An 18,124-nucleotide genomic window follows, 5' to 3' on the forward strand; every position below is an offset into this window, starting at 1 on the left:
ATACCAGAAGAGGCATATGAGTATAGAATTGGACAATCATTAGTAGAGACTGAAGAGGATGGTTTTAGTCAAAAGGCACGAGATGGTGAAGGTGCGGAGGAGATGATCAATTTACGAGAAAAAATCACAGATGCATTGATGGAAGAGATGAATTAGAAAGTTTCATTTGTTTGGCAGTATGTTAAGTTTTATTTGATTAAGTTTGTGAATCTTTTGATGATTTTTTGTTTCACTTTAAAAGTATAATAGAAATATTTTTATAAAAAGTATGATACAAACCTTTTCAAATAGATAAATTTAATTTGAGAATTGCAGAGAAGTATGTATTATACTTGTGGTCTTATGTTAAAGTGTTTTTGCTGTAGCATGTACAATGTTTTATTCTTTATGAATTGATGTGTATACGAATTATCAATATTAACATGCATTCGATATTTTGAGATTTTCTCTAGTTTTTAATTTTGTCCAATAGAAGCACAAGCAGGTGAGTTGGAATGTAAGTGGTATTATCTGAGAAGTAGTACTGAGATGACAAAAGGAATTTTTTTAACATCGTGCAAATTCCTGATGAATTGGGGCAGATTATTAATCTTGATACATTGTAAGTTTAAACATATTTGTATTATGATGAGAGAATATTTTAGTATAAAGTAATATTAGAGAGTCTAAAATTTTAACAAATTATTTTGAAGTATGATAAAGACAATGTCAATAAAAATTTATAGTATTTTTATATGTAAACTTATAAAATATTTGATATATAAACTTATAAAATATTTGATAAAATAATTTGATATCAATAAAGAATTTTTAGCTTGTTAAAATTTCTTTTTTGAAAAGAAATAATATTTGAATAAATTTTATTCATCTTAATACATATGAGGGTTTAAAGGTAATTTATTCATATACAGCTGCAGCACAGCAGCTGGACAGTTATACTGGCCAAACAAAATGTACTGCTTTCTATACAGCAATTTCAAAAAGCAGCTTTCTGTACAGCGATTTCACAACCTGCTTTACCGACAGCTGCAGCCGTCCCAAACGAAGCCATAGTTAGCTCAACCACTGAGGCTTAGGGTGGTTGGTGGGCAAATACGGTTGGGAACCCCTTAGCTATATATAGTTAGTTCTTATTTAAACGGTGTTTAAATCAAGTTAGAATAGGTTTCATACAGGATTGGAACCATGATCAAATCTTTTCAAATAATATTCAAATCTTGCTCGAATATAGTTTCAGCCATGTTCAAATATTACTTGGACTTAATTCAAATCAATGTCGTTCCATACGGACTTTAAATAAGCGGTCCGTGGTCCAAAGAGTGAAAGTGATTTTCTTATTGATCGAGTATTTATAATGAACAAACAATTTTACGCTTTGTTTGAGACAGCTTTAAACTACTATTTTTTCTGATTTCAATATAATTTTGTACTAAAAACAGTTTTACAAAGTAGTAATAAAGACGTCCCAAACGAAGCCTTAGCTTTTTGACATTTTCATGCATCATAATTAATAGCTCATATAATGTATTTGCAAATATTAGACACATAATAATATGATATTTTGGAAGGATTGAAGCATTTGAGAAGATTAGGTTGTAGTAATGAATTTAATTGTGATTAATTTAAATAATCATATTGTCTTGTATATATTACTTTAACAAGGACATGTTTATTGGGACTATAAAAGGATAATTAGCTTATGAGTTTGGTTGATTATAAGGATAATTCATCTATAATATACTCAATTTTTCAAGAGAGAAGAGTAGGATTGTAAGTGAACAAATGTATTCGATGAACAACTTCATACTTACTCATATAATGTTTGTTTATGTTCGTTTATTTATACAAATAAACAAAATTTTAAAAACTCATCATATAAATGATCAAATTTGAATACTTATTTGCCTGTTCAGTTATGTTCGTGAACCTATTCGTTCGTTGTTTAACAAGTAGCTCATCAAGTCAAGTGTATTATTTTAAGACTCCAGTTATATTCAAATTTGGCTTGAACTCGTAAAATAAAATGAAGAGAAATAAATTTGAACACTAATTTCTTGCAGTGGAAAGTAATCAAAGAGGTTTTGTAATAATATTGAAACCGCCGCAAGCATTTTGGCGGCAATTAAAACCGCTTTTGAAAGCCTATTTTAAGTTCACCAAATATCAGTTTTTTTTTTTTTTTTTTGGTATTGAAACTTTGATGAATATACCAAATGATTTTCCTCTTCGCCTTTGTAATAGATATTCTTGTGTGAGTGCTTGGGTTTTTATTGCAAGGAGGGTGCATTCAAGGCCATTACTCATAACAATTTCTCAATTTCCAACCTTATATATATTTACTCATGTAATGAATGCCTCACATCACTTGACTATTATAAATGAGCTTACTTCTTGCTTTGTTGGAAGTTAAAATTGTTAATTTTTGCAATAAGTATTTAATTTATTTAATCTTCTGTTAGTTCAAATCTATTGAAAAAAATTCAATCTAATATCCAATATTTTGCATTATAATGATGTTGGTAATAAAATTAACTCTATTTCATATAGAAATATAAAAGGATTTGGAGACATTGTGGCTCTAATTATTATTTTGTTGGCTCAACTATTATGGGTTCTATCTAGAAAAGAATTATTTTATAATCTTCATTTTGAGATGATCTTCTAGGTAAGGATATAAGCCATAATGGTTCAAAATTTTTCTCATATAAGAATTTGTAGGACTTATTGCATGTATATATTTATGATTATAATTAGAGCAAGCTCATTTGGTTTAAAGACAATACCTTAAGTATGCTAGTTTTGCTTGAAAAAATCTAAATTAGGAATAGGGCTACAAATGAACGGAGCGTTTGACAAGTTACTCGTGATTTGACTCGATTATAGATTGTTCATGATCATTTATTTAAGCAATCAAATAAGTTTGAATAATTTTTAATATACTCGACTGTTAAATAAACAAGCTTGAACAACTATGATTTTGGCACATTTATGTTCATGAACAATATCAATTAAAGCTCATGAACAAGCTCGATAAGAAGCTCAGGATAAAGCTCGTTGGGAAGCTCGATTAATATTTAATGTAGAGCTTATGAGTAGGCTCGTTAAGAATCGATTAAGTCTTATAATAAATATCTATTTAGTATATCTTTACATAATTTATAGTTTTTTTATAATAAATGATTCTTATTTTATAAAATATTAAGTTTATTTTTATGTTATACTCTTTTAATAAAATAAATTTGTTCATGAATAAAATGTATTTGTTTATGTTTGTTTGAAGTGTTCATGAATAAAATTGTTTATAAGAATGATCATTTTATGAGCTCATTTGTTTGTGAATGGGCTTATTTGATAGCTCGAGAATACTCGATAGGTATATTCATAAATAAGCTCTTTTGGTAGCTCGATAACATTCGCTAGATATAATCGATTCTTGGCAATTGTTTGTTAGTAGACTCGATAACACTCGTTTGTTAAGCTAATGAACATCTAAAGAATAAAGCTTGCTAATAATTCGATAATGCTCTTTTTTTTAAAGCTAGATAAGCAGGAAATGAACCGAACATAAATCAAATATGAACACATATCATTTTAAGCAAACCAAATCTAAACAAAAATAAAAAAGCTTAAATCATGCATAAACTAAAGTTGAACAAGCTAATAATGAACCAACTCAAAGACGGACAAGCTAGTTAGGGGTCCTAAAACCAACAATTTTTTCTCTTCTTCCTCCATTACTCTATAAGACCATCTTCAACCAATTTGCATACAATCGTATGTTGTCCCACATTGATAAATGTAAGCTGTTGTAACAATTTTTAAACCGTTAGGCATCTTTTTTCAAATCGATTTCACCAGCATGTTGTGGACATGCTCAGTTAATTTATTAATATTTTTCTGTAAGTTCAGATCTCTAAATTTGAATATATAAAAAACTTTTAGGTAATTTTTTTAAAAATTAACACAATTACCTAATATTATTTTATATTTTATTATAAAAATATTTTCACTAACCTAAACTTTTTGAAATCCCTTTTAACACTTCATTTTGGCCAACAAAAAGGGATTTTGGGGAATTAAGGGAAAAAGAGAGATGAGAGAAAGGGGAAATTTTGTTTTGAGTGGCATCGAGTTATTTTCGTATGTCGGCTCAATTGCAAAACTTGTTCGTCTTGAGAAAGGTCATAATACGACTATCTCAATTTTTAAAAATATGTAATTTTTATTAAATTTTTTTTATTAAAACTTTTTTCCTATTAGCGAAAACTGGGGATAACTTTGCATTAGTAAATTTTTTACAGCATAATTTTTTATAAGTTATAGATATTAAGATTATGCATATTTTGAATATCTTCCCAATCATTTAATCTCCTTTCCTATAAGGAGAGCGATCGTGATGATTACCCATCATCACCTAACGACACCTCAAACATCTTGAGATTTCATTTCCATGATGGAAAAATATGTTCAATAGTTCATATATATTTGTTGTGGACTAGAATAGACGCGACGATAGAGTTAGAAAGTTTCCATCTCATAAGGATTTTTACGTGGAAAATCTTGGAAAGGGAAAAAACAATGGGGTCACGCCCATTCGAAAGAATTTCACTAGTATTTGCTTGAGATATAAGAGGCTGACTCGTCCTTAAAATTTATGATAATCAAATTACAATGATTCACTTGCGCATTGAAATCCAGTTACAAACAAGTTGTGTATTCAAGCCGAATTCTCAAGCCGAATTCAGAGTTACCTAGAGATTGGACAGAATTCCGGCGTCACTCGCAAGTCGGACGGAACTCCGGCGTCACTTAGAAGTCGGGTAGAATCCGGCGTCGTTTGGAAGTCAGGCAGAATTCCGGCGTTCTGTGGAAGTTGGGCAGAATTCCGGCAGTGGTCGAGGAGGAATTTCTTCCTTCCTATCTTTCTTCTATTCTCTTCTCCTTCTTCTCTTCTTGCTTGGGTCCCCTCTCAAGAGAAATAAGGTGCTATTTATAGTTTTTTGAAGATGACATAACCCGTAAATAGGAGGAAGATCAAGGGCAAATGTGGAGTAGTTCGGATGGACGGCCGATATTGAATCCTTTGATCGTGGAACGTTTATTAGACATTTGAAAGTCTTAACGATATCAAAATTTAGCGATCTTGGGCTCGTTGGATTTGTCTCGTCGAGCTGCTCGATTTGACTATAAGCACGTCATGTTTGAAAACCATTTGGTAATCCAAATTGTGATTTTAATCTTCCAACAGCGCTTCGGGTCTTTAATTCAGACTCATTTGGGCTCAGATCTAGTTGAATTTGGTGTCGTTGAGTTTGTGTTTCCGAGGCGCCCAATTTGACTATAAGTTTGCTGAAATTGGAGTTCAGGTGATCCCGAATTTAATTTTTGAAGTTTTTGGCTTGATTTATTCTCAAGATTTGTGCCCGATCAAGATAATTTTTTGATGATATATTAATATTATATTTTATTAAAAATTTCCTTTGACTGTAAGAAAGTGCATCTTTAGTAATGTATGACTCACATTATTGAAATCATTTCAAATAGGCAAGTCTCATAATTTTTTTCCTATTCTTACATTTTGCATGTGAAAACTTCATATCTTATATGAGCTGCTCTTAATTTATTTAGTGTGTGAGGCTTATATTCATTTCTATGACCATAATCTCTTTCTCTACAATTAGTAATATTTCATAACCCATCTATATGGTGTTGTTCATGGAATGTGAGTCATAGTTAGGTGTGTAACTCTAGCTTTAGCCATTTGTTTTAGTTGGCCAACTTCTCTTTCAATCCATTGATATTATGGATTTCAATTTGGGTAGATAGATCTTATCTAGGTTCGACTCGACATAAACTTACTTTTTTCGAAGCCGGTCCATGTATTATACGGTTCAAAATGCTTGACCCAAATTCAATTTGACACATACTAGACAAATTTAAACCGAACACATTTGGCTTCGTTTGGGACGGCTTTTTTATTGCTACATAAAGCAGCTTTCTAGTACAAAATTTTTATTTTTTATACTAAAAAGCTGCTTTAAGAAGCAAGAAGAAAGCCGCCCCAAACGAAACCTTAATCTATAAATTATGTAATTTTTTGGGCCAACAAGATCTAATTAACTATAATATGTTTTGTTTAACCTAATAATGCACATATTTATTTTCATAATGCATATTGATGGTAATAAATTTTTTTTTATTACATTTATTTTTTAAGTGTCTCTATAAGATCTACATATACTTTTTTTGGTTTTATTAAAAATTATCTAAAATTTTATCTTGGTATATTTCACTTTTATATTCTCATTGCATTTAATCTTACCTCTTAATATATTCATCAAGTTGTGGACTTAAAAGCCTAATTTATTAATTACTTATTTTCACAACACCTCTAACTTATTTATTTATTTATTTATTAATTGATATTAGGTTTGGCTCTTTTGCTACCTTGGCATATAATTCCTAATGGAATAGGTTTTTTTTTTTTATTGAAGGGATTTATGCACTACAATATAGAATATATTATATAATTTTATAATTTTTTTGTAATATTATCATTGTAATTTTATTCGATTATATTTTTTATGTTAAGTATTTTATGTAAAAAATATAGGAGGATTTGTTGTCATTAATATTGCATGCAAGTAGGCCAATTCATTATGCAAAGCTATCTCCTTAAGATCAAGGCATAGACCATGTTCAAAGAAATTTTTCACAACAATAACCAAAGAGTATGATGCATCTTTAAAAATGTTATCATTTGCTCGCAATGAGACAATGAGGCCGACACTTTTATGATTGTATTTTCATATCATGATAATGTGGCAATAGTAGCCGCTGTCACCCCAGAGGAGGCGTATGGTGGCATAACTAATCCCTCGATGAGTCTACCAACAACCAACCCCACAGGTGCAGGATCACACAGTTATTTTCTCCCTATTTAAGAAGTCGCGCCGCATGAGAGAGGAATCGATCATGAGTTGAGAGGTTCATAACCACGCTCGCCCACCAACTTCGCTGTCCGGTGTGGTATGATTTTCTTTCTTGATGAGAAGACGATTTGACCTCCTAATCTCTAGGTGCTTAGTTCCTCATCCCAATCATTTCTTAATGAAAGTATCAAATATGACATTAAATATTGTTGTTTTGAATCAAACATGATATTATAGTGAATATTATGAGCTGTAGATTTAAAAAACTTGACTCCTTAACATTACTTTCCATTAGATGAAGGCATATTAATAAGCTAAATAATCACAATTAGGAAAATCCCCTTAGGGCTTGCTAAAAAAAAAACCCCTCCATGATAATCATTTTGCTAATTATAAGCCTTATTTTAGCTCATCTCTTGTATAAATGAGAAAACTCGGCTCAAATATTTCTTCGAAAGCTAAGAATTTGTAGTTTGTAATTACATAATCATCTTCAAAGCTAAGAATTTGTATTTTTAGGCTTTATTTGGAACAACTTTCTTACTGCTTTATGAAGCAATTTTTTAGTATTAAAATTTTTGAATTAAAAATTTACGTACTAGAAAGCTGCTTCTTGATGCAGTAAAAAACCTATCACAAATAAAGTCTTAGGTTTCATTTGGGACGACTTTCTTACTGCTTATGAGAGCAGCTTTCTAGAACAAAAATTTTAGCTTTCTAGTACAAAAAATAAAATTTTTGTTCTAGAAAGCTGCTTTCAGAAGCAGTAAGAAAGTTGTCCCAAACAAAACCTTAATGTACATCATTGTATAAATAAATGTGAATTGAGCTATATTTTGGAGTGAAGCAATGAAGCTTTACTATTTGCAATCAATTATCAGTGCAATTGTTGATATATCAAACGATAAAACCCAAAAATTTTACTTAAAAAACCAAAGGTTGTCTACCGAGTTGTACACATAATCCTAATCCTTTTGGTTGGTTTCAATGAGGATAAACAAATTTATGATGGTTAAACAATGCATTATAAATCATAAGTAAAAAATACACAAATGGGATGATTTTTTAGTAACATGAATAACATTTATTTTTGATTAATTATAATTAATTACTTATCTATTTAAATTTTTATTTTTTTAATTATTTACTATTAAAAATAATTTTATCTATTTAATACCTTTACATGATTTATAGTTATGAGTATATAATAAGTATATAATTTATATCTCACACTATCTATTTTTTAATCACAAATTTATATTATTACATAATTATTAATTAAACCCAAATCACATGAAGCTTTGTCCTATTAGTGCACTGATCAACCCTCATTAGAAACCTAATTAGAAAACTTTATTTCACCAAGTGCTCTAAACCCTAAAATCTTGATATTCAACTAAGGTCAGCTTTTGCAAGGGCTAAATGCACCCACAAAACTCCACAATAAAGACTTCAAAAACCTAAAAACATTGATGATCCAAATTTGGGAGATGGAATCAAATCCTAATTAAATTCAGATCACAAACACTAAGAATATCAATCAAATGTGCATAGCCATTTTAGCTTTCATGCATTTGCAAGAAAGGTGCTTCAATGGATGTTCTATGTCAATCAAAGCATTCAATGTGGTGCCACAATAGGAAGAAGAAGAAGAAGATGGTGATGTTAACTTAGCCCGTTCTCGGTCGCCACATCGCACCCACCCTAAACCAAAAATCAATGTGGGTTGGTGCTCCATGATTCGATGAGCCTTCCAAGCCGACGAGATTCAAGTGATCACCAACATTAAGGGTTTGTTTAAGGTGACCGTAATCGTCTATAAAATAACTAAAGAACTATTGTATGAATAATAATTTTTTTGTGCTACTGTTGATATCATATACTTTTTTCTCTAATGATAACAATTTTTTTATAGCTATCATACTCTAACACAACTAATTATAAAATGCTACATACATACTTCGTTTGGGATAGTTTCTTATTACACTCTAAAGTTGTTTTCTAGTATAAAATTTTCTAGTTAAAAAAATTATACTAAAAAACTGCTTTAAAAAGCAGTAAATAAGCTGTCCCAAACGAAGCTTTAATCACTAAAATTCCTAAAAGATTATAGCATAATAAAATTATTAAAAAAATTTGCCCCGAATGGATCTAAGCATGCACGGTTCCAGATTACCTAATGACATGATAGGATTAACATAAATTAGAAGCAATGGTCCAAGATTATGGGCAAATTATTAGGTGCGGACACCGGACAAAGAGAACCGTCCGGTTTTCTTTCTGACTACAATAAAAGCGTAGTCAAAGTGCTTATGCTACAGTAATTGTGCTTTGACTACGCTTTTACTTTACACAGAAAGAAAACCGGACGGTTCTCTCCATCCGGTATCCGCACCTAATAATTTCTCAAGATTATGACAGGGGGCTCTAAGATGACAAGTGAATACTTCCCTATGAACCAAGAAGAAGCCCAGATGCATAGAGAGGATGTATTAGCAGCAACCCTCACAAAAAAAGCAAGAAGGAAATGACTAAATAAACAATCTAGATGGAAAACTTTTGTTTTAATTGAACTCAGAGTAATATAATAAGAACAAGTTCAAATATATATACAAAAATTTTTACAAGACAAAACAAGTCTTAGCAATCAAATGCAGGCCATAGAATTGAATCTGATAAAACCATAATAGGGAGGGGTAATACACACATTGCTCATACAAGGCAGGAAGCTGCAAACCAAACATAAACTGTGATCAATAGAAAAGACAAACCTGAAAGTTCCAGAAACACGAAGATCGCCTTCTTCCAAGCTCAACCGATATGCGACTCGTTGGATTGCGGAGCTCGAAATTCCTGACTAATCACTGACAAAAGGTGGCGAGATTAGGGAAAGCTAACACTGGGACTGACTTGGGTTTGAAAAGTGCAGATCCATCAGAACCAGCAATCTTTCCTAATAACCTAGTAGAGATATCTGGGTATTGCAAATTCATACTATCTATTTGTATCCTCCAATAGAACAAGAGCTTCCTCATCATCTATGTTTCCAGTTTCCATTGCATACTGTAGAGGGGTCTTACCAACACTGTCAGTGGTGTGCGGATCAGCGCCCCTGGAAGCAGAGATGCAGATTAATAAGGTTTAGGTTGTTTATGTAAACAAGAGGAATCTAGCCATGAGGTGGGAAAAAAAATTATATAGGGATATCCCTATCAAAATTTTCATCAGAATAAATTTTAAAGTCTTACACCTGCTTCAAAATAAGTGCAATATGTGCATAACTCATGTTGCACCTATCTTAAAGTAGGGCTGCAAACGAACCAAATGTTTGACAAGCTCCTCGCTGCTCGGTTCAATTAAAGCTTGCTTGTGATCGTTTAATTAGCTAAACAAACAGACTTGAACAATATTTTAAATACTCGATACTTAAATAAACAAACTTAAACACTAATTTGTTTGGCTCATTTATGTTCATGAACGACATCATTTAAAGCTGGTGAACTAGCTCGATTCGTGTTTGATTCAAAACCGTGAATAAACTCGATAAAAACTCAATTAATATTTAATTATAAAAATAATAAATATACATAATATAAATATTTTATATTTATTATAACTAGTTATATATGTTAATGAACTTGCTCATTTGATAGATCAAGAATACTAGTTAGATTTGTTCATGAAGGTGATTGTTTCATAGTTCAAAAAAATTTGTTAAATATGTTCACGAACATGCTCGATGTAATTGTTTGTTAGGAGACTCGATAAAGCTCGTTTGTTAAGTTAATGAACATCTAGAAATAAAGCTCATTTATAGCTTGTTGAGGCTTATTTGTTTAAAGCTCGATAAACACTAAACGAACCAAACATGAACCAAATACGAAACTCATTAATTTAAACGAACCAAACATAAACACAAACAATAAAGCTCGAATCAAACATGAACCAAACTTGAACAAGCTGATAATAAATGAACTCAAACATGAACACTCACATATTCGCTCAACTCGGTTCTTTTGCGGCCCTATCTTAAAGTAAATAAATAACTTTAAAGTACATCCTGATCATTTTTTTATCAAGATGTCCTAATACAACTTTTCATTAAAAAAAAAATTATGTATATTACACGTATATAATTAATGGTTGAAGCACAAGAAGGGTCTGACACCCTAAACCGAGTCAAGAAACTAAGAAAATTTATCATTCGGTAATTTCCTGAAAAATAATGAAACATCTATCATGAGATAATATCAAACATAGATATGGTCATTGGTCAAGACCACAGGAATGGGCTAAAAAATGAGAATTACAAGCATTTATTAATCGAATAAAAAACTTGAGAAATGAACCTAAAAGAGCACAAGAAGTTCAGGGAGTGAGGAAAAGACATGCAGTAAAGCGTTTATTTATGAATAGAAAAATCACCTGGAAATCAGTAGCTTAGTGAAGGCATGTCGACCTCTCAGAATACAATGATGAAGTGGCGACATCATCCTCAGATCCACAGCATTTACATTAGCCCCATATTGCAAGAGCAGTTCTATCATTCCAATATCACCTGTTTGACAAGCAAGGTGAAGGAGGGAGAAGCCTTCATAGCTTTCATCAGTTTCACTTCTGTTTTCGCTGGCGCCGAGCGAACTGAAGGAGTTCAAGGCAGAAACCCATTGTTCTGATTCACCAATATTACAGCTAGAGCTTCGATCGAAGACTGGACTTGTTTGCTCCTGCAGAAGCAACGCTTTTGCGAGAGTTAAGGAATTATTGAAAGATGTCTGTTCATATACAGCATTCACATCAGCATTTGAGGCCACTATATGTTGGTAAACTGCTTTCTTGTCATTGCAACAAACACTCTCCCATATTTGCTGTGCTGCAAGTAGCTGATATTGGTCATTCCTGGGTTTTCGAACAAATGCTTTTTCTGCATACTGGAAGAAAGGTAACCATCAGTACATGTCCCTAAAAGAATATAAGACCTAATTCAACTATTATTCAAAAACATTAAAAAAAATAAAATAAAAACTATTATTCAAAAACATGCAACTTTGTGCCATAACTAGACAATTCAAAAAAGCTCCAAACCATACTGCTAAGATCATAAGGAAAGCAGCAGTCCTCTTACTCAAAGTAAAAGTTATTAAATATAAAAGGAAAATAACACAGGAGGAAAAGAATATCATGTTTTCTTCAGAGATTTATCCAAAGAAACTCCAAAGTTTAACAAAGTCAATTGATAAAGAGATGAAATACAAACATCGAAACATAAAAATGCACAAGAACTGCAACCAGTAGAGTGGGAAAATAAATCTAATATACCAATGAAAATAATCTATCCTGAAGGAAGATGGTCGGTTAAATCGAAGTGAGGCTTAAAGAAGTACTGGAGGGAAAACATTATGAAAGAAAAAGAAATGGTAATCAGGTATATGAATTGCAGATACCTTAATCTTCTTCATTACGTAAAATCATCTAAAAGCAGAAATGCTTAGCAATTTAGGCATCAACACATGGCAGGCATAGACGCCAGGATGTTTCAGAACACGAAAAATTTTGGGTTTGACTTACTAACTGATACCCAAATTGACGCAACCTTACAACTTCAAATAAAAAGGACACACAAACACTTCAACTTTCAATAAAACATGACACGACACAACTTATAAAGATTGAGAAGAATGATACATGTGGAGTGGATACCATGGAGAGAAGGAGATTAGAAGTCGAAGACGAAATATAAGAGAAGGGGAAAGCGGACTTAGCTCGCAAGCTAAAAAACCCGAAGGTTTTTACATTCCAAAAATTATCACTCATAAACCTCATCCAAATAACCACAAAATAGTCCTATAAATAGAAAATAAAAGGAGGCCAAAAGCCATGCTCAGCCGCCCACACAACCAACCAAAAAAGGGAAAATAAAGGTAGTATTTAAGGCATAGAATCTGAACCACCACAGCCAGCAGAAATCGAAAAGCCAGGGAGCAGCAACCGAGCAGCCACAGTAAAGGAAACCAGGAAAGCAGGGAGCAGGAACCGAGCATCCCAAAGCAGGAAAATACTTCATTTTATTACACAAAACTATCCCTATTTATAGATCTATATAAGATATCTTAATAAAGAAAGAAATAATTACGGAATCATGCATAGTTGCAATAATATAATCATTTCTAAATGAACCACCTAAACATGAAAGGAGATCGACATGATCCAGGTGAGCCTCCCATGGATCCCTATGCTAGCCATAGGATCAAGAGGTAAGGAACGACAGAGATTTAACAAGTGAGCCTCCCATGGATTCCCATGATAGTCGTGCGATCAAGGGCCAAGGGACGCTAGGATTTAACACTTCCTCTCAAGCTAGGGAATACAGATCTGTCATTCCCAGCTCGGTAACTAGTCCCATAGAGGTGGAGTTATCAAGTTTCTTGATTCAACAGCTCCGGTACCCAGTACCAATTCAGCTAAGAACAAATTCGTTCTTAATATTGTCTCGGGTGCCACCTTCCTTTCTGATAATAAGTCCTGTATTTACGCCTTGGTGACTGTCGACACTCCTCCCCCCCCCCCCCCCCCCCCCCCCCCAAAAGGGGGGGAAAACCAAGTATAAGCAAACCGACCACCACAGATTGTCGAATTACTTCAGGAATTCATGGATATTATGCCGTCAGAGCTACCACCTGAACTTCCGCCAATGTGCATGATACAACATCAAATTGACTTAGTTCTCGGAGCCAATTTGTCGAACCTTCCACATTATCGGATGAGTCCGAAGGAACATGAACTGTTACAAGAGATGGTAGAGGACTTGTTAAGACAAAAACTGATCCAACCAAGTCTTAGCCCTTGCGCCGTCCCGGCCTTACTAGTTCCCAAGAAAGACAACCGATGGCGCATGTGTATTGATAGCCGGGCTATCAATAAAATCACCACAAAGTTCTGGTTCCCTGTGCCTCGCATTGAAGATATGTTGGACAAGCTCGCCGGTTCTCAGGTATTCTCTAAGCTCGACCTCCGCAGCGGCTACCATCAAATCCGCATCCGGTCGGGAGATGATTGGAAGACGGCTTTCAAAATGAAGCAAGGCCTATTTGAATGGCGTGTAATGCCATTTGGGTTATGCAATGCCCCGACTACTTTCATGCGCATGATGAACGAGGTACTCAAGGATCACCTTAACCGTTTTTGCGTTGTTTATTTTAATGACATTTTAAGCTACAGCCCTTCCTTTGAGGATCATATCAAGCACCTTACCAAGGTGTTACAGAAATCGCGGGAACACAATCTTTACTTCAAAGTGTGAGTTTGCCATAGCCCAAGTCTATTTCTTGGGTTTTATTGTCTCGGCAGACGGGGTGATGACCGATCCAAGAAAAATAGAAGCCATACGTGACTGGCCAATCCCTCGCAACATGTTCGACGTCCGAAGCTTTCATGGTCTTGCCAATTTCTACAGACGATTCATTCGGAGATTTAGCATTATCATGGCTCCAATTACAGACTGTTTAAAGGCTAAACAATTTTCCTGGAATGAAGAATGCCAAAGGAATTGGGATACCATCAAAGAATCTTTAAGCACAACACCTGTTTTAGCCTTACCAAATTTTGATATTCCATTCCAGGTGGATACCGACGCATCTACAACCGGGATTGGCGCAGTATTGTCACAATCTAATAGACCAGTGGAGTTTTTTAGCGAAAAGCTCAGCACTGCACGACAAAAGTGGAATGTTTATGAGCAAGAGCTCTATGCGGTCATTCGTGCCCTTAAGCATTGGGAACATTATCTCTTGCACCAAGACTTCGCTTGAGTAGTGACCACAAGACCTTACAATTCCTTAACAGTCAGAAAACCATCAATCGAATGCACGCTAGATGGATCCTCTTTCTTCAGAAATTTATTTTCGTTCTGAAGCATAAATCGGGAAATCAAAACAGGGTTGCTGACGCCCTTAGTAGGCGCACCGCTCTTGTAACTCAGCTCCAGACCGAACTAACCGGCCTTGAATGTCTCCAAGAACTTTATTCAGAAGATCCCGATTTCTGTCTTATTTGGCAACAATGCATTGCATTACAACCCGTCGCTGATTACTCCTTGCGACATGGATATCTCTTCAAAGGCAACGCCTTATGCATTCCTGAATCTTCCTACAGACAGCAACTTATCAAGGATGCACATGCCGGCGAGCTGGCAGCTCATCTTGGTCGAGAAAATACGATTCAACAGCTCAAGGCGAGATTTTTTTGGCCCAAACTTCACCGTGACATTTCTCGTTTCATCGAACGTTGTGCTGTATGTCAAGAGTTTAAAGGTACCAAACAAAATGCCGGCCTTTATACACCTCTCTCCATTCCTGATTCTATTTGGGAAGATATTAGCATTGATTTTGTACTTGGTTTGCCGCGAACACAACGAGGAGCTAACTCCATAATGGTCATTGTAGACCGTTTTTCAAATATGGCACACTTTGTTGCATGTCGCAAAACTCTTGATGCTATTAATATCGCCCGCTTATTTTTTCATGAAACTGTGCGTTTACATGATCTACCACGAAGTGTTACTTCAGATCGTGACGTCAAATTTGTCAGTCATTTTTGGCGTGAACTTTGGAAACGCCTCCACACTTCGCTAAACTTGAACTATGCTTATCATCCCCAGTCTGATGGGCAAACCGAAGTAATTAATCGAACACTTGGAAATATGCTACGCTGCCTCGTGCAGAACCAACCGAAACAGTGGGAAAATGCACTAAGTCAGGCAGAGTTTGCTTACAACTCCATGCCTAATCGTTCGACCGATGTTCTTTCACCATTGTTTATACTAAGGCTCCAAACCATCTGTTTGATATAGCCATTCTACCCAAATGTGCCAATAAATCTGCTGCAACATTGACTGACCATTGCCAGTCAGTTCTGGATGAAGTCCGCATGAAACTAATTACTTCCAATTCATCTTACAAAAAGGCCGCCGATCTCCATCGTCTTCATGTCTCTTTTCAGCCTGGAGACCTCGTACTTATACGGCTTCGAAAAGACTGTTTCCCCACTGGTGCCAATTCCAAGCTAAGTCCTCGCAAATTCGGGCCAATCTCAATTCTCAAACGTATTAACGAAAATGCATATGTCGTTGATCTACCAAACACAATGCAGACATCCAAAACCTTCAATGTCGCTGATCTTTTTCCTTACCATCCTCCGGATGACAAAGACGGAGCACATATTCCTGAATTTTCTATAATTGGAGACACCTGATGTGGAACCAGTTTAGCAAATAGCCTCTTGAAGGAATAGTAGAACGCATCCACAACCGTATGCCAGCGTGGCCAGTTGCTCTGGGAGACTTTCACACTCTCCACTTCTTTCTTAACTACCTCATTATTAGTATTTGCTTATTACTTTTAGTTATTACCTATAGTACCCTTACTAGTTTTCCTTAGATATAGCCTTTTCACTCACTGTGTAAGGAGGTAGACAATTATCTGAAATCAATATTAGCATTCTATTGTTGCATTGCTGGTGTTAGTCTTGCAGCAAGGTCTTCAGTTGCAGGTGTTCGAGGAGGACTTCTGCTGGGTTCCACACCACTTTTTCTCTCCAATTGTCACTCCACCCAAGAGGAAAAGGGAAGAAAGTGAATTGGGGTTATTCAAGAGGTGATACGACAATTCATCAAGGCAAGGAGAAAAAGAAGACGATGGCAATGAGAAGATTCAAGCAAAAATAAAGGAGCAAGACAACTCAAGAGAGGACCACTCAACATGGGTTAAGCTACAATTCTCAACTCATTCATTTAGTCATCTCCTCAAAGTGTACAATTTTTTTTAGTTCATTAATTGGCAATAAGGATAACCTGGTTTGAGGTTTCCTATTGAAAAGGCTCCTCTTAACCTTAATGATAAAGAATTGTATATTTTTTAAATGTATGTTCTTTAACTTATAAACAAGGCTAATCCCATAGTCTTGAAAGAAATACCTACAAAGGCTCTACGAATCAAAACAACCCAAAGCCTTGATCTTTGGAACATAAAAATTCCTTGCATATAGAGTTAAACGGAACGTCGCCACAAATCATAATCTCCATCCTCGGTCAACTTCATTTAAAGATGCATTTAAATGCCCAATTCAAATTTAACATGATAAATAATAAGCCTAACTTTACATGTCCTTTAGGTTTAATAAATATCAAAATGTGCATGTTAAATTCAACCTATAAAAGGAAAAATTATTAAGATTGAAATTTTACTCATCTAAAACAATGATATCCAAAGTTTCAAAGGAAATATAATCATAAACCATAGAATTCCATATGCGGTATAAGTACTTGCAAGTATGTCACTTGCTTGTCTCTGTTGACGAATATTTCGAATCAACCCGATACAAAAATTCTCCAACAGTCTCAAGCCATGAAGGGCATGATTAAAAACAAGAGAATACATGCATAGATTAGTATGCGAGATCATAATTGATGGAGTAAATTTTAGAAATACACATAAGGTATACGCACTTGCACGTATGTCACTTGCTCAACTCAATCAGAGAAGATCATGATAAAAATCTCTAAAACTCATGCATAGAGAAAAAGTTCATAAGAAGAGCATACAGGCATTACAAAAAATCAGATATGAAGCACCAAAGTAAATTTTCAAGGATAAATGTTAATGCTAGAAATAATCACAAGTTTTTAATTTGCATATCAAGTAACCATGGATAATTTAGGAGAACCATTGAAGAGGGATATATTTAGTGTTGTAATAATTCAAATTGATGGTTGACTCATCTCTTTGGGCAAGCCTAGTAAAGTGGTTAGAGTTCCTCCTTTGTGATCAAGCAATCAAGGGTTTGAGTTATGAGAACCCCCTCTTGATAAATATAAGAAAAGAGGCTACATATATCAATGCATCCTCAAACTCCACATTATCGAGAGAGTTGCAACCCAAAGTTATGCCCTTTATCTCAAGTAACAATTCAATTAATGCCATTTGCAAGACATGTATGTCTAAATTAGGATTTCCATGATATGAATTACTAACAATCACAAAAATATCCAGTCACCATCATGCACCCATTCCAAAATCACTTTCAAACAATGTTCTAAAAAGCACAATGATAAAGTAATTCAAAGAGAGAGTACTTTCTTTTAACCCAAAAAATTGGATTAATGTGTGCTTTAAAGTGTTGAAGCAAGGTTTTGCTTC

At 34.2% G+C, this 18,124-nt stretch overlaps 1 protein-coding gene across 3 annotated transcripts in view; it reads right to left on the reverse strand.

Moving 5' to 3' along the window:
• Nucleotides 1-9,477: 9,477 nt before the first annotated feature.
• LOC110096030 (ADP-ribosylation factor GTPase-activating protein AGD3) overlaps nt 9,478-18,124 on the reverse strand; it is a 52,410-nt gene continuing 43,763 nt past the window's right edge. For all 3 annotated transcript variants that reach the window (XM_028700122.1, XM_020821783.2, XM_028700121.1), the window contains 2 exons: nt 11,358-11,863; nt 9,478-10,044 (listed from right to left, as the gene is read on the reverse strand). In XM_028700122.1, coding sequence (XP_028555955.1) covers nt 9,927-10,044; nt 11,358-11,863 — 624 coding nt within the window. In that variant the 3' untranslated portion in view covers nt 9,478-9,926. The remainder of the gene's footprint in view (nt 10,045-11,357; nt 11,864-18,124) is intronic.

The sequence above is a fragment of the Dendrobium catenatum genome, unplaced genomic scaffold (assembly GCF_001605985.2).
Source record: "Dendrobium catenatum unplaced genomic scaffold, ASM160598v2 fragScaff_scaffold_1456, whole genome shotgun sequence".
Classification (NCBI taxonomy): domain Eukaryota; kingdom Viridiplantae; phylum Streptophyta; class Magnoliopsida; order Asparagales; family Orchidaceae; genus Dendrobium; species Dendrobium catenatum.